Source organism: Pelecanus crispus, chromosome 8 (assembly GCF_030463565.1).
Source record: "Pelecanus crispus isolate bPelCri1 chromosome 8, bPelCri1.pri, whole genome shotgun sequence".
NCBI lineage: Eukaryota > Metazoa > Chordata > Aves > Pelecaniformes > Pelecanidae > Pelecanus > Pelecanus crispus.
The window spans coordinates 2,408,875-2,433,346 of NC_134650.1; the positions used below are offsets into that span (position 1 = coordinate 2,408,875).

Below are 24,472 nucleotides of genomic sequence, written 5' to 3' on the forward strand. Positions count from 1 at the left end.
AATACTTTCCCATTGCTTGAAATTTTAGGATATTCCATGTATTTTCCCTTCCCTTCTCTTCTCCATCCCCCTTTCTCATCAGATTTAAGTGATTCCATTTTGCCCCAAATAGCTGCATGTTGCTTACAGTATTTGGAGTAGGAGTGGGTTGCAAGTGGTCATTTCTAGCCACCAGTTTACCCAGTTACAATAGGTAGAAGAAAAGAGTAATTGCTTCTTGATTAAGGTGAACAGTTGTCATCTTCAAGCATTGGAACAGGCTGCCCAGAGAGGTGGTGGAGTCGCCATCCCTGGAAGCGTTCAAAAAACAGGCAGATGTGGCACTTGGGGACATGGTTTAGTCTGGTCTACCCTTGATTGGTTTAGTGTGGACTTGGTAATGTTAGGTTAATGGATGGACTGGATGATCTTAAAGGTCTTTTCCAACCTAAATGATTCTGTGATCTTCCTTTTGACACTGCGTGTACGGGTGTTACGAGAGCTCGGTGTTTGCCGAGCAGCAGTGCTCATACGGGAGGGCTGGCTGTGGTGGCTGTTCCTGCTCAGTGAGCAGGCAGCTCCGGGGTGAGCTGTGGGCTGAGCCAAGCGCAGTGCAGGCTCCTCATAAATCCCCTGGAATAGGCAGTCCTGGCCATCAGATCTACCAGGAGAATTACAGCTCCCAGGAGGGTCTTCTGTACAGACCTTGCATCCCTTATTTTGCTTGTCTACTACCTTGTCTGCCTGTCTGCTCAGACTGGCTTTCCCTTCCACACCCTTGGTGGGCTGTGCTCTTAGAAATGTTAACAGTCTGCTTTCGGTCTCCATCTCAAGGGGCTGCGTTTCTAAGCTGGCACAACCTTTGAAATACAGAAATCGTAAGGGCTGTGCCCAGAGGCCAATCTGCTGGGATGATGCATCTTAAATAAGCAAAGTTGGAAACTTCACTTTCAACTTTTCCAACCGTCACTGCCACTTCCACACTACAAAATGCTATATTTCTCTATTTGGCTTTCTCAGTATTTGTCTTTCTAGACAGTTTTTATATAACTGAGTTTCACAGCATACAAGTCTGCCCATTTAGTTTAGACTTCTATTATTATTGGAATATAATACAACTTTGTATACTCTCCTATTTTCCAACTATAATTATGCATGACATGGAAGGCATTGGACTGCCCTTGCAGAAGAGCTTGTTCTCTGTGGACAAATATATTGCTTCCATTATTTCTGTCATGTGGGCTTTCCATGGACTGCAGTGTTTTCCATGTAAATCCCAAAGAGTATATCAGATAGCATTTGAGACTGTTAAGTAACAGCTCCTGTGGTTAAAGATGACTTTTTACAAGCTTTGCTGATTGGGATTCAGTCTTTCAAGGACTTCAATTGTTTTCATGAGGGTGAAATGACTGAAGATGAAGATTAATGCCTTGGGGTTTTTTTTCCTCACAAATAAGTTAATCATTTTTACTTCTCCTTTTCCTTTTAATTTGTTACAGGTTTGAGCTATCTGGAAGATGAAGTCCTGGCTACGGTTGGTGTTCTTTACCTGTATTTTCCTGATCTGGCACACAGATGCGGAGTTTTTCACTTCCATAGGTATGGGAAGAACCAATGCATGATGCTGTGGTGTAGCTAATGTGATTGCCAAAACGGTTAAAATTTACCGTTGAAGCATATAGCTTTCCTCATGTGCCCCTATCAAACACTGTCTGCATTAGGAAAAGCTACTCTTCTGCATCCCTGATGCTATTCTGCATTGCAAGTCTTGCATCAGTGCAGTTTGTTTGCAGTTGGGTAACTCAGCACACTGTGACCAACGTGAGGCAAGTTTCTCTGGGGACTGTCAGTAAAATAAGACAGTGCCTGTGTTTTATTAAGAATTGGGCACCTGTTGTTGTCTTGAACATAGCAAAAACCTTATGCTAAAAGGCTTAGTCCTGAATTTGATTTATGCAAACAAAGTGAAATATTTTCTTTCGCAGACCCTGAAATCTCTGCCTTCTCAAAAAGCTGGAGTTAGGTGTTGGAAGGAAAAAATTAATATCCCCGTTACCTTATGTGTGTTTTGTAAGACCTGAATAAATCCTGAAGAATTCCCATTTGTTATAAATCCTGAAAATAGATTGATTTTTATGACAATTTAGTTCTTGTGTTCTAATAGCTGTGATACAACCATGTATGATTGTGGTAGAGCCTAAAAATAAGCACAAACTGAGTTTTCTGCTGCGACTTGGTCTAGTGTTTTCCAGTGGAATAGTGTGGGGAATTTACCCCTGTAAGGATAATCGAGATTGATTAACTACAACTGGCTGTTCTCCAGAACATGCTTTGAGCTCAGTGGAGCTGCGCTTCTGAATGGTAAAACTCAAAACTCCCGGTGGTTTATTTTGCACCGGTGTGGAACTGCTCAGCCAGAGCAAGGCAGGGTGCTGTTTCACTGCCAACCCCCAGCACGTGCTCCAGTGCTCTGGAGTTGGCTAAACAGAACCAAATAATACACATGTCGTTAAGTGCTCTTTTTTCCCCCTAAGTTAAGTAGTTTTTTGTACAAAAAGGTACTCTGAAGGATCACCTTTTCTTTACAGTTACCTGTTCCTGAGCCTTTCCTAACTCTGAAAATAGCACAGCCTGCTGACTTCCATCTACTAAATCATGCCTCATTAATAATTACTTTGGAATGCTGAAACTAAAGCTGTGTCTGCATTTATAAATCTCATCTGGTCTTTCAGTGTTTGGTATTTGAGAAGCAAAGTTTGTCATAGCAATTAGGATTAACGTGCTGGCAATTTCCACGAATGCTAATCAGGAGAGAGTGTGTGTGTCAGTCTATAAACATTAGTCTGAAATTCCTCTGTACTTAATGTTAGGTTGTGTTTCCACAGTTACCCATATTGAAAAACTGTAATTTTAAGTGATGCCAATGGTTAGACTAATAATTTATTAGTGTGACCTAACCTGTATCCATCTGCAGAGCAGATGCTTTGGCAAGTATTTGGATCTTCTGTTGCTTTGACTCAATAGCTGCATTAATGTCAAACCTTTCTTTTGATTGTCTTGCATACAATTGTAATACTAAAAGTAATTCAGAGGCGGTGGAAGGGTCACAGCAAAGCTGCTTCCATGCTTCAGAGGCATGGAAGTTGGGATTTTAAAAGCCCCTTGAAGTATTTGAATGCCAGACCTGTACGTAGAATAGCTTTTGTGGTCTACAGGCGTTTAACCTTAATTTGTCTGTTCTTTGTGGTGGCTTTGATAGCCCTAGAGCATCTAAGGTCTGTCTCCTGTGCTGTTGGAAATTGCTGCTTTTTTAGATCTGACTAACATTTGCTCATGCTCTGTTTTTAGGTCAAATGACAGACCTGATTTATGCAGAGAAAGACTTGGTACAATCTTTAAAGGAATATATCCGAGCAGAAGAGAACAAGCTCTCTCAGATTAAAAGGTAGGGGGAGAGGTTTGCATAATGAAGGGTGACAAAATGGCTCATCTGTGTTCAATCACACCACACCTTTGTCACCACTCTTTGCTGCTAGATCTTGTTAGTATTTCCTCAGTAGATAATCACAGTGAGACTGTAGGTACTAACTTGGTTGTAATTTATTCCCGTGAACCTGCAGAGAAGGGGCCCTGCTCCGGATATCATTTAGACTTTGTCTGCTTGCTTAGAAACTGTTGTCTGCTGGGCTCTTCCCACTTTTCCCTGTCCTTGTACCATCACAGTGCTCCTGCAGAGAAGACACTCCTCATGTCGGAGGAGCCTTGTCCGTGTGAGTTAAATGCCTCTGGGTGCCAGTGCTCCCTGTTGTTTCACAGCTTCAGCACTGCTTACAACAGCCAAGTGTGCCAGCCGCATTCTTTAGCGGAGCACGCACCAAATTCTCGGCTTCCTTTCCGTGTTGGCTTTGCTCTCAAGGGCAGCTCTCCTGCCTTGTTCTCTTCGGTTGCTGTCCTGGCTACAACCATATCTCGGACATTATCCTGTTCGCTTAGATCACTTGAAAGGCTCTTGCTGACAAACAATATTTCCTGTGTCCCTTAGGAAGACTGTTAATACTTATCTAGCTGAAAGTAATATCTAATAGGGCGTGACACTAGAATAGTCTAAATGGGGTCCAGGTTCAGAAGAGCTGAGTGCCTTTAAATGGAGCCATGCTTTCCAAAGTATTTCTAAACTCCAGGCTGTATGTGGCAGTTTGATCTCCCTTTGGGAGGTGTAGGGTAGGGATGGGGCTGTGGAGTAAGTGAAATGGTATGAATTCCTTGTCACTTATATACACAATGTTCACTTCTTGAAAAGGTCAGGTTGGACGGGGCTCTGAGCAACCCGATCTAATTAAAGCTGTCCCGGCTCACTGCAGGGGGGTTGGGCTAGATGACCTCTAAAGGTCCCTTCCAACCCGAAGCATTCTGTGATTCTATAAGCAGTCTCCTCTTTGATTATTGTTAAAGAGAATGTCAGTTGAATCTATGTATAAATACAATCTATGTATAAATACAATCTATGTATAAACTGGTCTTTTTTCAAAAAAAGAAGTCTTTTTTTTTTTTTGTGGACTGACATATGCATATGCTTTTTTAATGTGTTTTTTCAGTTGACTTGTATTTTGGTGTATTTGTAAGGAGGAGTATTCTACCACTGTGTCAATATTTGAGCCCTTGCACCTTGCTGGTGTATCAGGCATGTGCTTTGTAACAGAGGTGCTAAATTTTATCATTTGAATATGGTAACACTTGTCAGTGTTTTGTCTATTAGTTCCAGAGATATGTTTATGATTCAAAAGCACATTGTGGTGTGAATAGAGACTAGAACTTGACAGTATTTACTACTTTGCAAAATAAATATTAGAAGTAGTGAAAGTCTAAATTAAAAAGGGAGTGCAGGTGAGACTGGTCTTAATAGATGTTGTTAATCTGATATCCCTGCAAAGGATCTCTGGAAAAAACATCTTTCTTTTGTTCTGTTGCAACATCAGAGTATAGAGAAGCAGCCAGGTAGTCTGATGATCTTTACCTGTGTTCATGTACGAGTGTTTGTAACCATAGTTCATTCATGGCTTGCTGAGTTTGCGATTACGGGCTCAAAGGGGATTTCTTATGTTCAGTTGTTAGTTTATCTCAGCAGAGTGTTTTCTTTCTATTGAGTACTGAGAGGAACACACAGCTGGGCCAGATGTTCGTGTTAAGGGATAATACGAAGGGCAACAGAAGAAATTCTCACTGTAGCATCAGCAACGTAGCTGGCAGTTCAGATGTACTATAACGCAGGGGGTGAAGTTCCCCGCTACGGCTTTGAAGCTGGCCAACAGTGGGATCTAGGTGACTGACAGCACTGCCGCTGTGCTGTCTGAGGGTTTCCAGTCTGAAAATCGAAGCTTATGGTTTAATTTCCATAAAGCTAAAAAGCTCTTGGGGTTGTTTTATGCTTGTATTTTTACTAAGATAGATAAGTGACACTCACAGTGATTGTGTGCTGTATCTCATTATTTTCTGAAGTGCAGCATGCTGAAAATTGATGGCTAAGACTCATTGCAAGTGAGATGCATGCCCACTGTAGTAAGGTTTAAAATAGTAAGCAGGGAAAAAAATTCCTTTTAAAAGACTATTGTAATTAAAAAAAAAAAACAAAACAGTTGTACTTCATTTTATCCTTGTGAAGTTGAAAGCTTGAAAGCTGGTTATGATGGCGAAAGCAGCAATAAATTGATTCTAGCTGTGTAATTAGGATGACTTAAGAAGGAAGACATGCATTCATAAACTGTTCTCAGACTGAGGCCTACACTTCTCGTTCCAGCTGGGCTGAAAAAATGGATGTACTGACTAGCAAATCAGCCTCTGATCCAGAAGAGTATCTGGCACATCCTGTAAATGCATATAAGCTGGTGAAGCGTTTAAATACTGACTGGCTGGAATTGGAAAACCTGGTTCTTCAGGATACAACAAATGGTAAGGAGTTACAGGGGAGAAGATATCAGTAGGAGGTAGCCTTACACCACAGTTGCTTATCTTCCTCATATTCTGGAAAGCTGCAGACCCAGCTGTGGTTTAAATATTATCGTCAAGTTTGTTTGAAACTTAAACTAATGACTGGCCTCTTGTTTACTGGTTACCCAAGTGAGTGAAACTTGCCACTGAAACACATCTGTCAAGACTCAAAGAAAGTCTTAATCTGTCTTAAGCCTGTTACATTTTGTTTGGGTTGTGGTGTTTGGGGAAAAGGGGAGAATAGGATATACTGAAGTGGTCAGCTGTGGCAATGGTTCTTTTACACCTAGTCTTGAGCTTTGTGTTCCTTTTTATATAAAGGCTTACTCATCCGCTTTCCCAGTCTGCTGCTTCTCTTGGCGATCATTGTTTTTTGACCCTGTTCATCAGTAGATAAGATTGAAGAATCAAAATAGAGACCCATACTGAATTGGTAAAGGAATTCACATCAGCCTCAGCACTAACAGTTGGCAGATGTTGTAGACGGTCTGATGACAGCAGGGTAATATGCAATTACTATCTGTAAACCTATCCTTCTACAGCATATGTTTTCAGTACAAATCTTTGCTTTTGCATCATATTGTCAAAATGTCTGCCTGAATGTGCTTCCATAGCTTTTTTTTTTTAAATGCAGGTTTGTTTTTACTGGACTCCTCAAAAGTAAGGGAGAAAAGGCTATGTTTTTCAGGCAGAACGCTGCATGTTTTCCCTTTCTACTCTGCATATGCTAAAGTTTATGTACTTGGAAGCTTTTTCCAGCCAAGATTTTTATTGCCTTTTGGAATAGTCATCCTAGATGGAAATAAAATACTCAATTTTATTGAGTGCTTCTGTCATTAATTCTTTTTCTAAAGGCTTCCTTTTCCAATTCTGCTTGCTGTATGACTAGAAATGGCTGGGTTGTTTTCCCTCAGTTCATTGCCCCCACTTTTGCCCAGCCAACCTGCTGTACAGCCTTGATATATTTATGTAGTGCATTTAATTTTATTTCTAAATGTCACCTGTTTTGACTTGTCAGGTTTAAAAGCCTCTTACTGAGTAAGGTCCTACCCCTGCTTAGGGGATCCTGGATCAGGATCTCTCTGTCCCTTGAGCTGAGATCTGAAAAGCTCTCATGGCTTTACAGGTTGGAGTACGGAGTCTGAAATCATTGTCTGGTACCATGATCTGTAGTTGTCTCTGTGGGTATTGCAAGAGAACCGATGAAAGCTATTAAGTTGCCATGCTAGAAGGAGACATCACAGGAGAATGAAGGTCATTAGATTCATGTTGTACTTTAGTAATTGTGTGGCACAAGAAAACAGAGGGTTTTAGTTACATACCCCTTATCTCTTGCTGGTGAGCTGTATTTCTTAAAATGATACAGAAAACAATGCTTTTGTAACTTGGGAGCCAAATAAGAGCCTTTAAACCTGGATTACTTGAATCTCAATTCCCAAAACAAAGCAGATGTTTCCTCTTCTGTGTTAATCTAAATCTGATATTTATTCAAACTCTGGAAGTAACATCTTTCCCTTTTACTGCAAAGGCTTTATTGCAAATCTTACAATTCAGCGTCAGTTTTTTCCAACTGAAGAAGATGAGACTGGAGCTGCGAAGGCTCTGATGCGCCTGCAGGACACATACAAACTGGATCCTGAAACCCTATCTCGAGGAAACTTGCCAGGTAAGTGCACTAAGGTCTCCCCTGCTTGAGAAAGAAGGAAGTGGTAATATGCTTAAATTCTCTCCAAAAGTCACTTTTCAGCAGTGAGGAAGAACCACGGTGCTGAAAGTCCACGCGGCTTAGATGCTTGAGGACGTATCTACTTCAGCATTTTGAGAACAACATTGAGGTTGTTCCCACCTGAGCCAAAGCACCATGGTCTGCAGTGACCAGGTCAAGTAGCATTTTTTTTAATTAATATTACTTTAAAAGAAAATGCTAATTTTTATAATAGCTATACCAAAACAGCAAAGGATGACATACTTTCTTGTGCCGGTTACTGTGTAAGCAAATACCATGGGTGCTTCCTGTCCCAAATAGCTTACGAACCGAGGGAAGGAGCTGCTCCATAATTCACTGCTCCGATGGCTCTTGCAAAGCTTGGCTCTGTTCTTATTTGCTATGGTGAGGCTTGAGTGAGGCTTTGGTTGAATCACTTTGCTCTTGTTCTTTCTGTGAGATGGGGGCTAACAGTTTTTGCAACAGAGCGATGTTTTGGAAAGTACAAAGATGTATTGGGATGCTTCAGTGTTTTGGCAGCTGAGTCCTGATAAATGTTTGTTCCTGCTGCTTATGAGAGACTTACTGGAACAGGTTATGGTTGCTAGCAACAGTTTACAAACTCAACAGGCTTCATTAGAGTGTGGGTAGATGAGCTGACAAAACAGTTTTAGTTACTGTATGTAGGTTATTGACAATGAACTTCAAATTAAATCTTATCTGTGCATCTGCTGAGCTGGAGCAACTGGAAATCAGTGCACAGTTACAGTCAAATAGATACGCAGTTTGTCTAAATAACGATCAGCTTGCTTATGCGCAAATCACATCTCCAGTGAAGAGCAAACAAGCTAGCTCTGCACATAGTCAGGCTTCTCTGATCATCTAACTGTTAATTTGTAGGTTCAGTAAAATCTGTTAAGCTGTTAGTCTGCTCTGCCGTTATCTACAACAGAAAACACAACGGCTTAACACTGTAATTTCTCTGTTAAACTTTTCTTGGCTTCCAAAGGAATTAATGCCACAGAATTATGATAGAATGTAATCTTTAATTCTGAAGGTGATCAATTTGGTAGAGAACCTAAAATATTGTCAAAGCGTTGTCTTTTAGAAGATGATAAAGCATGTATTTACAGATATTCCTCAATGTGCCCCATGTATTTGAAGGCACAGATGCTTCTGTGCGGATTGCTTAAAGCTATCTTTTTGGTTTTAGGAACAAAATACAGATCCTCTTTGACAGTAGGTGACTGCTTTGCTATGGGGAAGACTGCTTACAATGATGGAGACTACTATCACACAGTACTCTGGATGGAACAAGCCTTAAAACAACACGATGAGGGGGAGGATACAACAGTCAGCAAAGTGGAGATCCTAGATTATCTCAGCTATGCTGTTTTCCAGTTTGGGGATTTACACAGAGCCATGGAGCTTACCAGACGTCTGATATCCCTTGGTAAGAACAAAAAACCCCCTATTCTAGCACTGGGGAGTGTTGCCAGCAACAGAGCCAAAAACAGTCATGGCCCATAACATATTGGTGAGCTGACTGGAAGGATATACTGCCAGATGACTTAGAATAAACACAGGTCCTGGAAAAAAGAAAAACAGTCTACTTATACGTGAAGGATCCTTAACAAGCTATCTTACAGTCCATGCTGTTATTACCCAAAGACCAAATGTGTGTGTGTGTCCGACTGCAGTACCTGTGTGCTTTGCTTCAGTGTACCGAGATATTGTGTTTGGTAATGGTTAAAGCCTGGCGTGTCCCAAGTGGAGATCAAGGCTACCAGGGGCTTAGAATACTGTATCTTCTGTAAAGTCCTACTGACTTCACATATTCCTCTTTATTCCTCAGTGCCGGTACTCTTTGATGCCAGAAGTGTACTTTGCCTGAGATCTTAAAGTATTTATTTCTGAATATTCAGAACAGTTAAGAGTTTCTGAGTTTCTTAAAACCTCCTTTTATCTCTGGTCTGTTTCTAGCTTTCTCTTGAGTAAGCAAATAAACATTGCTTCCTATACAGCTTTGCCCACTTCTTGCATTGGAAAGGTTTATCCTCTCCGATTAGAATTAACATCTACTGTGTTATGTATTTGTGTGTGTTTTTTTTAATCAGCTGTCGTTCTTAATTTAGATGTTGGCTGCATGCTGAGTGGGTGAAGCCTTTCTATTGAAAAATATCAGTAACTTCTGCAGACACTGGAATTCATAGATTAGATTCAATACATATTCCTATTCTTGTAAATTTTAGCTCCCTCCGCAGTAATAGCATGTAGCACTGATAGCAGAATGCAAATCCTTATCAGCACGGAACAGTGGAACAGACTTGGCAGTCCCCTCTGGGAGCAGCAGCTTCCTCTGCTCTGGGCTCAACTTCCTTATTTGGCCACTATTAGCCTTTGCTCTAATGAGTGGTTACTCCAGTGGCCTTCTGGGCTAGTTCCGTAAGATAAACACAATAAGCTTGGGAGGGTCAGAAGGGAAAGAAACTGTTCTAGGTGCTAGTGTCCAGAAACACTTCATGGTGAACAGGGAATTGTTCCATCTTAGTTACGCTGGGTCAAGATCTATTGATGATGTTTATTGATTCATACCAACGTCATTAATAAATCACTAATGATGGGTCCAGCGATGCTAGTGATCCAGGATACCTCCCATATAAACCTGTTACAAACATCTAGGGATGGATGCAGCAGATGGGCTGTTAAGTGGTACCGCATACCTCTGAGCTTCCTGACTTCGGAGAAAATCTTTGGGAGTGGGGTCTGTGGCTGGGACTCCACCACGGTCCTTGTGCAGTGCAGATGAGAAGCGTGGTGGAGAGGAGGGGTGTAACAAGTAGACTAGCTTGATCTCTGCTGATAAGCTCTATGACCTGCTTATCTTGGGTAGCACTGGGCAGAAAAGTTGAGAGAAAAGGAAGGATGTGAAGACCAAAAACTCCCTCCTACTCTTCCCCCCCCCCCCCCCCGAAATAGAATCATAGAGTGATGCTTTGGGTTGGAAGGGACCTTTAGAGGTCATCTAGCCCTAACCCCTCTGCAGTGCCAGGGACAGCTTTAACCAGAGCAGGGTGCTCAGAGCCCCATCCAACCTGACCTTGAATGTTGCCAGGGATGGGGCCTCCACCGCCTCTCTGGGCAACCTGTGCCAGTGCCTCACCACCCTCACTGTAAAAATTTCTTCCTTATATCCAGTCTAAATCTATTCTTCTTTAGTTTAAATCCATTACTTCCTGTCCTGTCACAACAGGCCTTGCTAAAAGCTTGCCCCCCCCTCTTCCTGCAGCCCCCTCTCAGCACTGCCAGGCCGCACTCAGGCCTCCCCGCAGCCCCCTCCTCTCCAGGCGGAACACCCCCAGCCTGGCCCCATAGGAGATGTATATACAAGCTTTGTGATGGGTGCTTCCAGAAATGATTCTGTGAAAGTCTATGCCTATCTTCCCTCTGCAAAGATGGAAACTTCCCAGTGCTGGTTTTCAGTGCAGACTGGAGCCAGTGCTTTTGGTTGCCTGCTAACGCTTTGAGGGGGGAATTATTGCTCTCTTGATGCAAAGACTTGTTTGTATTAGAAGTTCCTGAGATTGCATAAATCACTGGTTCTGTCTGGTTTTCTCCCAATGAAGACAGTACTCATGAGAGAGCAGGCAGTAATCTGCGGTACTTTGAGAAGTTGCTGGAGAAGGAGAGAGAGGAGAAGGAGAAAGAGAAGTCAGCAAACAAGACCATGACAACGACAGAACCAGTGGTGCAAAGCAATGCCTATGAGAGGCCTCTTGACTACTTGCCGGAGCGTGATATCTATGAGGCCCTTTGCAGAGGTGAAGGGGTAAAAATGGTAAGAGAAAGGCAAGAATTTCCTGACTATCCTGCCTTTGTATAATGATCCAGCTTGGTGGGACATGTTAAGTTTTTCCTTCTGTGAAGTTGTTGTTTTTTAAGAAAAAATTAATGTAGTTTTGTCCAGGCTGAGATTTGTACCTTATGTCTTGGCCTCTCTATCTTTAGCTGTTAATCCTAGACAGAAAAAGAGCTCTCGGCTGTGCCTCCTAAAGGTTGTTGAAAATTGATTCTCTTCAGTCTGTCTACTTGGCCATTTCAAATGCTGGCTGTACAGATATACCAGGAGGCTTTTTCCACTGAGAGCTGGTTATGCTTTGCCATGCTTAACAGAATCACGTTATTCCTTCCTGCATCTTAAAGACGTGGCCTTCTGGGGTGACTGTTTTGACCAGCCAGTCTGCAGTACCTCTCAATAAACATGGCTTTAATTCTCAGTGCAGGGAAAGGAATCCCATTTATTCCATCTGCATAGTCTTAATTACAAGAAGCAGGCTTTTTTTTTTTTACAGCTTGCTGTTTGTGTAGTTATGTGCTTAATCTGTAACCTATTATGATTTAATTCTCCTAAAGGTCAGTGTTTCAGATGTTGCTCAGTGGTATCTTGAGTGGCATATAATGTTTTATTTGCAGTAAATTGCAGAATCACTCATGCTTACCTCTTAAATTTGCTAGTCAGCTGATGGCCTTTACAGTGTTTGTGGAGTGAAGCTCACTTTCTTTTTTGTCTTTCCTGTTTTAAGTTCATGAAAAGTGGTTGAGCAAATGATATTTTGCTTGGCATTTTGTTTCAGACACCTCGAAGACAGAAAAGGCTATTTTGTAGGTACCATGATGGGAACAGAAACCCTCATCTGCTCATAGCACCCTTTAAGGAAGAAGATGAATGGGATAGCCCTCATATTGTACGATACTATGATGTCATGTCTGATGAAGAAATTGAGAAAATTAAACAACTAGCTAAGCCAAGGGTAAGTTTCCCCTCTTCCATCTCACTAATGACTGCTAATCCCGTGCTTTAATCTCTATTAGCAAAGACTAGGCAAAGAATTTGAAAGATCTGGTTTCATACTACAGATGATACACTGCAGCTGTGAGCCTAAGGGGAATGATTTCGAAACTGCCTGGTGATATATGACCATAAAGCCCAGGCTCCTGAAGGTATTTATGCATTGTTGCACTTAATTATGCAAAGTTCTCAGTAAAGGGCTTTAGAAACCTTTTGGGAAGCCAGGGACTAGACCTGAAAAGGTAGATGACTGACTGGCTTACAGTGATAGGAGTAGGTGACCAATATACCTTAAGTCTGCCTTTTGAAAGAGAGCTGAACTTCAAAACAAAATTAAAAAATCCCAAATCCCAACAGAAGTGGGAAGAAACAATGGGGTTTTTTAAAGCTGTGCTAGAAGAATGTCCAGAGGTTTGGTTTTTTGCTTTGGGTAATCTGGTGTCCACTGCTTCTATTTTAAACCCTAGTCTAGACCTGCACAGCGGCAGGCACTTTAGATGCCATGGTGCATCCACGAGTGGAACTGCTGTGTTCTCCTGCAGCCACACACAGCTCACTGGGAATAATGTGATACAGTTAACACGGAGTGGAGAAATCATTTGTGCTCCTAAGTAATTTCCAGTCTGGGACTTGGGAAGGACAGAGTACTTGTAAGGGTGAATGCCTGATGCAGTCATTCTCCCAGAGCACTTTAGATCTGCCTCTTCCACCTACATAACTGTCTGTTGGGCAGCAGAGAAACAGATACGACAGCTTCAGTATGCTAAGTCTAGATCCAACTCAAACGCAGCAGCTTTAAGTGGGAACCCTACTTTTGATGCAATAAAAGTTACCTATGGTGTGAATTCTACTGACTCCGCACACAATTAAAAAAAAAAAAGCAGCTATCTAATGCAAAGCCTAGTAATTATCTCACTGGTTTTTCTGGAGGTAGAATTTCCTGTCTGTTTCCTTTCTGGCAAACAAAGTATGGCAGTGTGAGATCGGTAGTCGATGCTACACCTTGCTTTTCTGTGAGGTCTGACAAGCGTGTAAAACTAAACACTTCTATTTTTATAGATGAATGGTTCATTTTAGCACTCTTCGAGCTACTGCTATGAAATGTGGTGCTAAAATTCCAGTCAGGAATTACCCTTCTGTATATATTTCTAAATGTAAACATAAATAGTTAGAAACAGACTGAGAAACTGATGCTTCCTAAGAACACTAATAATTTGGGATGTTTGTGAAGCTGGACTTCTGTGACTACCAGCCAGCTATGGGAGTATTGGCAGAACACTCCTGTCTCAGTGAGGACTCTCACCTCCATAAATGGAGACTTTTTTCCCATTACATCATACTGTAAAACTGCAAGAGCTTCAGATAAAATGGAAACACTCAAATAGAGCGTATCGCTTATCTATTTTATCAAATTAAGCACATTCTAAATAAGGCACCTTTAATTTTTTTTGTTTGGTTTACCTTTTTGTTCAAAGTTTTATGGAAAGTCTTAAGTCTTGCTCACTGAGTTTTGCTTAGATTACTAATGTCAGAGGAATTCTTCATATCATCTATGCAGTGTACAACTGGGATCAGTCCCTGTAAAAGTACGTAAATATTGTAGTATTAAGATTCAGATGAAAGTTTTAAATTTTAAAAAAAGCAATTGTTTTCTTATAACTTGTTTTTTCTAAATTTGTCTATAGCTCAGCTGCAGGAATAGCTTTAAATTCTGCAGTAGTACTGAAAGAATGGAAAATGCAAGTCCTGTGATGAGATGGTCCTTCATAAATATAGCTTAATTTCAGCCAGGAAATTTTAGTTAGTAGTCATGGAAGCTTTCAGACAGAACTCTGAAGTAGTATGTTAGTTTTGGGCTCACAGATGAGCACTTCCTTTGTTCTAAAATGCATTTGCAAGAAATCTCTACTTTTGGGTCCAGGCACTTTAACATTATTTGCAGTTTACAGTTGCCAGTATTTCTTGTTTTGCAGAGAAACAACATCTGTACATGATTGAGAGTAGCTGTATTCAAGTTGGTTTTCATGCTTGTTTTGCAAAATGCAATCAATTTTACTCCCAATTCCAAAAGGCAGTTCCAACTTTTCAGGCAATACATCAGAGCTGACTGGGAAGGGTCAAGAAAATTCTTAACTTTATTGGTGTGGATAACATTGGGGCAGGTCTGCCATGAAAGTATGAGAACCTTATTCCCAAAATTCTGGATGTTACCTGCGATACAGGCATGCCTGAACAAGCAAAAATATGGCATGGAGGGGGACATGTGGATATCTTTGAACTCGGTGCTCTATGATTTCAGCAGTATAGAATTTCAGAAGGAAGAGCCGACTGAGTGCGTGCTCAACTAAACGCAGGCCCAGCAAATGCCTATGATAAGGCTGCTTGCTCCACCCTGAGAGGAAGCCTCGCATCTCTTGGTTTGTTCATACCAAGTGAGGTACAGGTTGTATGTCTTAAATGAAGAAGCCTGCCTATCGGAAAGAGAAGCGCTCTGTTGTCATACAGAGGAGATATGGAATGTAGTCAGGCTTATTTTAGTTCTGATTTATTTAGATCAAATGCTAGGTGCAGAAATCAAGCAAGGATATACAAGCTTGAAAATGGCGGTGGAATAAAAAGTTTGGGAAGCTAAATTATATCCTAAAAGCTATGCTCCATTGTACAAGTGAAGAACAACATTCAGTCAGCCTGGCTCTTCTGTTATGATTTATGCAGGAGAAGTCTGGAACAAAATAACAGTGACTCAGAATTACAGGAATAGCTGTGCCAAGAACCTTTGTATAGGGACAAGACAGCTGACATGGATTGTAAAGCTGGCTGAAGACTTATTTGAGGAAAAATGAAGGAAATAATGACTGCATGCTCTGAAGAAAATGCAAATAAAAAGGCTTTCTGTGACCTGTAATTAAGTGGAAGGAAGCAAGCATGATTTAAAGTGTTTGTGGTTTGCAGGAGTTAAATTTAAATGTGGTCTGAGCTTACAGTCAAAGAAAGCAGTGTCCTAGTTCTTGTTCTCAGCTGCAAGTATAAAACCCAAGTGACCTGTTGTGTTAATACTTGCAGTACTTTATCGTTTTGACACCACAGCAAATCTGATCAGTTTAGCCAAGTTCCAGATTTTGTACAAACATGGTGATGTGGCCTAACGGTGATGATGCAAGTGCTGCTTAAAACTTGCAGATGAACTGGGCTTTTGCAGAGTTCCCTTCATAATGTAGTAACATTATCTCAAACTGTCTCTTGTGAATTAGATGTTTCAGGCATCTTCCAACTGGAAAATCTGAGCATGGTAACGCTGGGAGTTGCCCTCAGGAGTTTTCTACCACTATGAATTTGCCTGCCCCATAATTTGTAACTCATTCTGTAAAAGTTTTTGCTTGTTGCTTTTTATCTAAGAATGAGGCTGGCTTTTTTCAGTCCACATGAAGAGCAGGCTGACTAAATTTATGGAGTATCCAGTGATTTTTCTCTGCCAAGCACTTGGGCTTCAAACATATGAAGTTAACATAGTTAACTTTTGTTGATATTCCCTTCTGCTAGTATTGACTCCAGCTGTTTAAAAAAATACCTTCAAAACCTGTTCAGCAAGCAGTACTTGTGGATTTAATGAATATCATGGCTTTTGCAGTCAGTCATTCTTTTTCCAGGATCAAATGCAGGTGATGGATTGCACTTGTGTTTCTGCATGTACTGTTCTAGCATGAAATCGGAACAAACTCTAGGTTGGAGCTATAACTTGTATCCAGTGATATATTGAAGTTGGACAAATCAGATGTTGATTTTGGTTAAAATGAGAGAAAATTTTTTTTCTAACCTGTAGTTGATATGTTTCTTCCCCCTTGGGATTTTTTTGACACAGCTGGCACGAGCCACAGTACGTGATCCCAAAACCGGTGTCCTTACAGTGGCTAGCTACAGGGTTTCAAAAAGGTAAGCACAGAGAAAAGTTTAGCTTGAAGGTTTTTGTGCTTAACAGCTGTCATCTGCTACTTACAGCTGAAAACTTGAAGTGCTTTGCATGTAGCAAAAGCTTGCACAACAAATGCGTGGTAAACGGCTCTTTTAGCCATCTGAGGGCAGAAGGATTCTTCGGCCTTGGGAAATGGGTGGTTGTGGTTGGTATTCCAAAATAACATGTTTCAATCCTTCCCTTATCCTAGCTCATGGTTGGAGGAAGATGATGATCCTGTTGTGGCCAAGGTGAATCAACGAATGCAGCAGATCACAGGGTTAACAGTGAAAACAGCTGAACTATTGCAGGTTGGTACACTTGTCAGACTTCATCTGGGTAAAATTAGCTGTGGGTCAGGGTGGTCTGGTGCCTGTGCAGATGCAAACATAGGCTGGCTCCTACCCAGCCCTTCTTAGGGGTTCTGTTGTCTGCTGACTGAGCACAAGGAGTAGGTAGAGTGTTCATGGTGGGGGGGGTGTTCCCAGCTGCTGCTAGCTGTAAGGACCTGGCAAGTAGATGTTTTCCCTTTGTGTGCCAGGCAGAGAGGGGTGGAGATACCAAAGAAATAGGAGATAACTTTGTGCAGGAATCTGTGATTTACCAGTTTGTCTTGAGGGAAATGCTTGCCCCTTACTTTCAAGTCTGCAAAAGTTGAACCTCCTTCCTAGTGGAACCTTTCAAAGACCCAAATATTTTTCATAGCTCTGATGTATTCTCATATGAAGTCTGATCTTTGGCTCTCTGTTGGGGAGAGGAAGGGAGAGTAGGAGTGGTACAGCACTGCCAGAAAAGCTGTACCTTAGCCTGTTCACTGCTTCTCTTCCCCCATGCTCCTTGAATTCCTGTTTTAGAGCCTGATTGAAGTGCTGTTGATTCCTGGCTGTCCACAGAAACTAGGTAATTGTGTAGTCATCTGGGAGACATACTAAGTGCAGCCTCAGAGTAACTAAATAGTAAGTTATGTGATCTTCAGATAAAAAAGTAAGCGAAGTGGAGCTTCTCAGCTACTTTGAGCCTTTTTGTGTTCCTGGATGGGCATGTGTATGTAACGAATCATACACGTGTGACACAATCTAATTCTAGGCTGTGTGTCTCCTAGTTTGGACACACATACTAGAGAAGTACATGCACTCAGCTCCCTCCTCTTCAGAGGAGAGGAAGCAAGAGAGTGGTAAAACTATTGCTGCTCATTCATGTTAAACATGCTGTTTTAGTGATAAGTAAAGAGTGCTGCCATTGGAGAACATCTGGTACTGAGAAATATTCTCAGTGTAACCCTTGAACTATGAAGGGGAAAGAGCACTTAAGTTGTTTCTCATCCGTGTACCTCATTTCTGGCAATCTGAAGAGAAACTAAATGTGCTATAGATAACAATCTTGCCAAAGTGGTGTTTCTCAAAGCGTGTTTTGGATCTCTGAGAGCAAATGCTATCTTCTGCAGCAGTCACTTGTGGTTCAATGGATGTTTATGCTTCCTTCTTCCACGCTGTAGGTTGCCAACTATGGAATGGGAGGGCAGTATGAGCCACACTTTGATTTTTCTAGGGTAAGATCACACTTTCAATTCTTTGAATTATTTCTTAGTGGGGTGGGTAGCAGTGGGAACAGTTTGTTTTGAGAGAAAACTGTTGAAACTGTTTTCTGTTAAAACACTTAATGTATAGCCCTGTTGCATGGATGGATGATGACTCTTGAAAAGCCTTTGCACTGTGTTCTTTGCTGAAAGTTCAAGAGAACAATGAACAAATCTGCCTGCTTATCTTTGTCACCTTGGTTCCTTGCACAGTATGGAGACACTAAAAGATAGTCATGTGGAACTCGAATACACTCTTTCCATTACTTTATTTGGAAACGGAGGTCTGCAAGCCCTGGGTTGTGAGTCTGTGTTGTTCCATTAAGCTTCTGAGTTCTGATATTTTAAAGCACTGTGCAGGAGCTGGCTGAGGAGGAGACATCCTCCCACCTCCCTTCAGAGAAGCAGCCATTATGGAAACCTTCGTGTGCCATAGAGCCCTTCTGGAAAAACCCTTAGTGTGACTGCAGTGATAGGGTCTGAAGAGGGTTTGTAGGGTCGGTGTTCAGGAGGGCAGTGCTACAGTGAACAGAGCTTGCAGCTGGTGGGTGCTGGATCTGCAGTAGGCACTAGAGGGCTCTACCTGGCAGATAACAGCTCTGGTTTGCTGCAAGTGGGGAGAAAAGAGGAACAGAAATTTTTAATTGTCGCCCTAAACCAGTTTATGAACACGCTAATCATACTGAAGAGCTATGGTGACTGGTAATTTCAAATATAAAATCCATCTGACGCCTCAGTTTCCAGCAGAACCGTGGCATTTTGCTGGAATCTGGCTTAATTCAGGCTGTCCTAGTGGTTTTACCTGGTAGAAAGGATTGCTGCAGCCAAAGCACAACCCAATAATTGAGTGCAGAAATGAAGCCACCCAACTTAGCACTGTTTAAGAAAAAATAAAAATAAAAAATACCTCAACTTCAACACTGTGGAAGCTCATATTCGTTAGCTTTGGCCCGTTGAGAGAATTTTCCTGTTAAGACTGCTTCGTTTCCTGAGTCAAGCAAATGCTCTTAAATTCTCTTCAAAGCCTTTGAACTCAAGGACCTCAGCCATCAAATTGGCCAGTGTGGACTTTACTTTTGGATTAGGCAGCTGGGGCAGAGCTCTGCTTGGAACATAACTGAGGACTGCAGCCAAGGTTAAGGCAAGGCAATCACAGAATTTGCCATAGTTTTGGACTGGTCCTCCAGGCTCTCTGTGCATCACAGATTTCTGTATGGAAACACAGAGACACTGCTGTGTCTCCCTATCTCCTGATCAGCCTTGCAGCTTTTTGTTCCCTTACAGTTCTCAAATAGGGACACATTAATAGTTGCATATTACAATTTTGAGATTTTTATTGGTTGCTCAAAAGTTAAAGTAGTCTTTTGATACTGAAGTTCAGAAATGCATGGCTGGACCTGGGTTTGGCAGCGGTGGTGGAAACCAGGGAATCCCCTATATCTCAAAGCTCTTATGTTGGCTCTTAGATGGAATTTGCATATGTAGATGCAAAAGTCTTTTTTTTTTTTTTCTTTTTTGTAGAACCCATTTCAGGAAAGACCTTTTATTTCTTGAAATATGCTTCAAGTAGATTGAACTCCAACATCTTAGAGACAATGGCTGTGGTTTTCCTTGCTGTTTGTTTTTTTTCTAATGTAGATTTCTGCTTTTTTAAAATGTTGAAGATTATTGTTTCTGTGTAGAAGAGTGCATCTTAATGTTTCCTGGCTGAAATTACTTTCTGACTTATTAGCTATGTAAATAAACTTTTAATTGCATTTTTTTGAAGGGAGGAGAGACACATTGGTATTCTAGATGTTCTTTCTGCTGCTAAACTGGCACCAATGTGATCTCATACTTCAACAAATGAAACGATTTGATCTTTTTGATGTGGTCCTTAATCTTAGACAGGCAACCACCTAGTAGTTCGTGATGGCTATTCTGCAACTTTGCCTGCTGGCAAAAAACATGTTTTCTGTTCTCATGATGGTATTTCTTTGAGTCACTACTACATTTAGGAGAATCTAGTGTGTTACCTAAAGCCCACTGAAGATGACTTTTTTTTGTATTCACCTCAGTTGTTGACTTTGGATCAGTGTCCAGTAGAGTAACGGCCTGTTGTTAACTTTAACTTTACTTGGATAACATCTGTGCCACAGGCCCTGAAAACATTGCTTCTGCTCTGTCCTAAGAATTGCTTCAGTGCTACTTCTCCTTAGAGCATCTGAGTGCTACGTGCATGCATTTATGCACCCTGGCTGCAATTTGTAATGGCTTTAATGTTGTCCTGTATCAGTTGTCCTTTTTTTTTATTCCAACTCTTTAAATTGGGCTTAAGGATCTTTCTGCAGAGCTACACGTATGTAACGCTAGTGTGAGCCTATTTGGAACTTGGGTTAAAGTTATTGTCTGTTACAGCGACCCTTTGACAGCACACTCAAATCGGAAGGAAATAGGCTAGCGACGTTTCTTAACTATGTAAGTACCTCTGTTTGTCTGCTGTCTGTGAGCTTGAAGGTTGCAGTTATTCTCATTTAATTTTATAGAAAGATGAGCCAGATGCTTTCAAGCGGTTAGGGACTGGAAATCGTGTGGCCACTTTTTTAAACTATGTAAGTATGATGATCCTTTATGCATTGAGTGTAACTTTAGCAGCATCTTGTTTACAGCTTGTGTGGTTGGTTATTTGTAGAGGTTCCCGGGCATCTGGAAGTAAGGATTTCATTATTCTTGCAGCATCAGGTGCTGTCCCATCTGAGTTGATAGAATTCTGGTGGTATTTAACCTCAGAGCAGAAAATTTTGAATATAGGGCCCAGCTTCCTCTCTTGGCCACTGTACTATGAAATCTTTGACTTCATTGGATTCCTGTTGGTGAGAGAGGAGAATTTGGCTTATTTCTCAAGGCGGGTGCTTGGGGTACTCCTCATGCAGTACGCTGTTTGACAACTTGACTGGGCCATTTACTGTGAGACAGTCATGTTCTTCCACCACTGTTTGACAGCACTTGATGTTGTGGTCTGTCAGCCTCCATTTTTGGCTAGAGTTACTCTGGTGTAGCTGTCGCTTCAGCAAATGAAGGAGACACAGCTAATAAACTCGGTACAACAGGGTTACAAATGCAGAGTTTAAGATTCATTAGTTGCATGCATTATACAGCCTACAGACCATGTACACTGGGATCATGAACATAACTGCCACTGAGACTAGTGGCCTAATGTTTTCACAGTAGTCTTCTGACTATCTATCAACCTATACTTACTATATCAGTAATTAGGATCTACTATATCTAACTTTTGAGGGATACAACTTCAAATTTAAAATTCTGTGATGAAATATTTATGGCTGAGCTGGTATTTTGAGTGTGAAATGCAGCTCAAAACAGAACCAGAAATACTTGCAACTTGATATGGCAGGGGAGGAAATAATCTCCAAAACAGGATCGGAATAAGATAATTAGCTGTGAAATAGTCTGATGTGAAGAAGCTTTAATTTTAAATTGCCTCTATCTGCATTTTGTTTGCTTCTCAGACTTTTGGACAAGCCTTGATTTAGAGTGAATGATATGTACCTTATTCTCTGCCTGTTGTACATGGTCAAAGGTGATTTACCCTTGTATGTCCCATGTAGAATGTATCATACGTGTACCGACGCCCTTACTAAAAAGAGTCATTGTGTTGCTGAGATGTAGGTATTAACTTGCAAAGTTGCATGCACGTGCTTTCTAGTTGGAAGGGGCAAAAACCTGTGCACCTGTGGCATCTTACACCCTTTTATTGTAGGTACCAAGCAGGAGGACACCAGAGTGGTAATAACATCTGCTTTAAACAGAAATCCAAGTTACAATAGAGAATGTGGGCACTTGGGGAATGTATTAATAGTAGTTCTGCTGTTTAAATTTGGGAGCTGGATCTGGCTCATTTCTTTTAATTAGAATCTGATCAAAAGCTTGCTAAAATCAGTGGAAAGACTTTCTATTTTTAATGGGAGTGTTTCCAGGAACTTTGGGTTTTGGATCAAGTCTAGAATTTATAGTGAATCCATCATTACTGATGAATTCAATAGGGTTAAATTAATTCCGGTGTAGAAGGCCAAAGCATAAAAGATACACGCTTTTCTTTTGAGTTACGTAGCTGTATGCATGAAAGCTTGAGATGTGTAAAGCACTTCAAGTGGCGTAACGTCACTGGCGAGCAGTGTAGAAACAGCGCAGAAAGTGAGGGTTTCTAATAGTTTGTATAGTTTTTGAAGTGGTTGACCAAGATGCATAAACTAAATTAAAAAAACTGGTTCCAAAGACATGGTTTCAATTTATGAGGAAACATGTGGTTTAACAGACACTTACATAAACTGGAATGAAATTCTCGAAACTGATTTACTCTGAAGTCCTCTCCCTTGTTCTAGAGCACTAGCTTATTAACGCTGCAGGTACGCAACTTAGGGCTAATTGTTATATTGTATATAAGCTATTGCTTATATACATAATCTAGATGAAACAAAAGCCTTCAGCTGCAATAAAAGCCTTCAATAGCAGATACTGTTACTTTTGCAGTTCGTGCTGGTTGAAGTGCATCCTTTCCTCATCGCCGCCTCTCATAGCAGTGCAAGTAGAAATCTCTCTGTTAGGGCTTGGGGCACTTTAGTTTGTGGGACTGCATGTACAAAAAGCCTTGTAAGTGGACAGAGTTTGCGGACTTTGTTTTCTCAGATGAGTGATGTAGAAGCTGGAGGAGCTACAGTTTTCCCAGATTTTGGGGCAGCAATATGGCCCAAGAAGGTAAAGTCTGTGTTTTGCTTGATTTCTCCTCTCTCCTGTTACTGTCTCTTCCTTAGTGCAGTCCTGCATCCACTTAAAAGTCAGCTAATGTGACAAAGTGCTCTTCACTGAACTTGATCGATGGGCTGCTGTGTATCAAGGCAGCTGTAGCTGATCTTGTAAACTGCAGGGCTGCTTCCGTTGTTTTACAATGTATAATGTGAACAGTTTCTGTCTAGAGCTGTTATTAACAAAAAAACTTGTGTTCAGGTAGAGCTCTGAACATGGCTGAGTTAATAGAGTGGGACTAAGGGGTTTTTTTGTGCTGACAGTGGTGGCCTGTGTTAAAGTGCTTCATAAGAGCCTGCAGCTGAATTCATAGGCGTTTTCCCTCCCTTACTGTAACCTGAATAATTACGTTGACTAGGTTCTGACTAATCCAGATCTGATTTCACTTTTCAGGGAACAGCAGTGTTTTGGTACAATCTTTTCAGAAGTGGCGAGGGTGACTATAGAACAAGGCATGCAGCTTGTCCAGTACTAGTAGGGTGTAAATGGGGTAAGTAATACTCCTTTAGATACAAAACCTGAAGGAAGGCTCATGTGTTTGCAAAGCTGGTGATATACTGAACCCTTATAACAGCATTTAATAACCTGGGTGTTGCCATTTTAACTACTGGAGTCATTTGGCCATAATGAAAACTCCCACCATCAACGTTGTGTAGTATGAAGCGGCTGCGTTGTTCAGCTGTAGCTTTTCTAGTGAGGTTGTCTTGTGTCAATGACCGGACAAAATGTGTAAGAATGTCCCTGGGTTTGTGTAGTGTGTCAGCATCAGGAGGACTTGAATTAGCACTTGACTAGAACCAGGTCTGTTCCTAGAAAGATTTGTGCATAGTTTTAACTGCAAAAGGAGCAGAGCTCCTTGTTAAGGTAAATGTGAATGTCTGGATGCTGGGAATGACTGCTGACAGCTTCTCAAGCTTCATGTCATCCATTCCCATACCCACCTTCCCTAGCCTCCAAGGTATTCCCCTGGAGTACCAGGGCATACTGATCTAGAAATGATACCAGACCCAGCATACACTGCTCTTCCTGTTGGCCCCAGAATTGTGCAATTGGAAAGATCCTTTCTTTCCCAGCCCTTTGCATCTTCCTACGTCTTTCCATTGGATGGGTAGAGAAGTGTATAAGCAGGGATCCTCAGACTGAGAGATGAGATTTTACTTGAAGTAACCATCTGGGTTGTGGTGATACACACACTGGGTACGTGGTGGTAACTAATTTCACATCCTTGTTCCACAGTTTCAAACAAATGGTTTCACGAAAGAGGAAATGAATTCTTAAGACCTTGTGGGAGAACAGAGGTTGACTGAACCCAACCTGCTGCAGGCCTTTGTTTCTCTGTCTCCTTTTCTACTGTTGGTTGTTCCAGTTCATTTCTAAGAAATGATCCATCTTTTTCTCCAAGAGTCCTGGCACTTTATCAAAAAAGGACAACAAAATATGTAACACCTGGGAAAGCAAGTAAATGGCGTTGTACACATACTTGTGTGTTGGTTGCTGTTATTTCCATGTTCCCCCTGCCACCCTCCTCTGACCTGCCTTCCACCCTCCCAACTTTCTCTGTGCTAGTGGTGCAAACAGTGCTGTGGGCGATTCAGTATGTTTGGGTGCCTGGTCTTGTGCCTTTTG

The 24,472-nt window shown here is 41.4% G+C and overlaps 1 protein-coding gene across 4 annotated transcripts; it reads left to right on the top strand.

The window, feature by feature from the left end:
• The first annotated feature begins 1,496 nt into the window (after positions 1-1,496).
• On the top strand, positions 1,497-24,472 carry P4HA2 (prolyl 4-hydroxylase subunit alpha 2). 4 transcript variants are annotated; one of them, XM_075715043.1, is made up of 14 exons: positions 1,497-1,578; positions 3,328-3,424; positions 5,774-5,925; positions 7,493-7,630; positions 8,883-9,122; positions 11,296-11,507; positions 12,304-12,480; positions 16,378-16,448; positions 16,679-16,778; positions 17,963-18,016; positions 20,441-20,500; positions 22,730-22,798; positions 23,240-23,336; positions 24,083-24,472. In XM_075715043.1, the coding sequence occupies exons 1-14, from the start codon at positions 1,497-1,499 to the stop codon at positions 24,151-24,153; spliced, it is 1,620 nt and encodes a 539-aa protein (XP_075571158.1). In that variant the 3' UTR covers positions 24,154-24,472. The 4 variants fall into 4 exon arrangements, with proteins under 4 accessions (XP_075571158.1, XP_009486584.1, XP_075571159.1 ...); XM_009488309.2 differs by lacking the exon at positions 20,441-20,500 and adding an exon at positions 20,569-20,634; XM_075715044.1 differs by lacking the exons at positions 17,963-18,016; positions 20,441-20,500 and adding an exon at positions 20,569-20,634.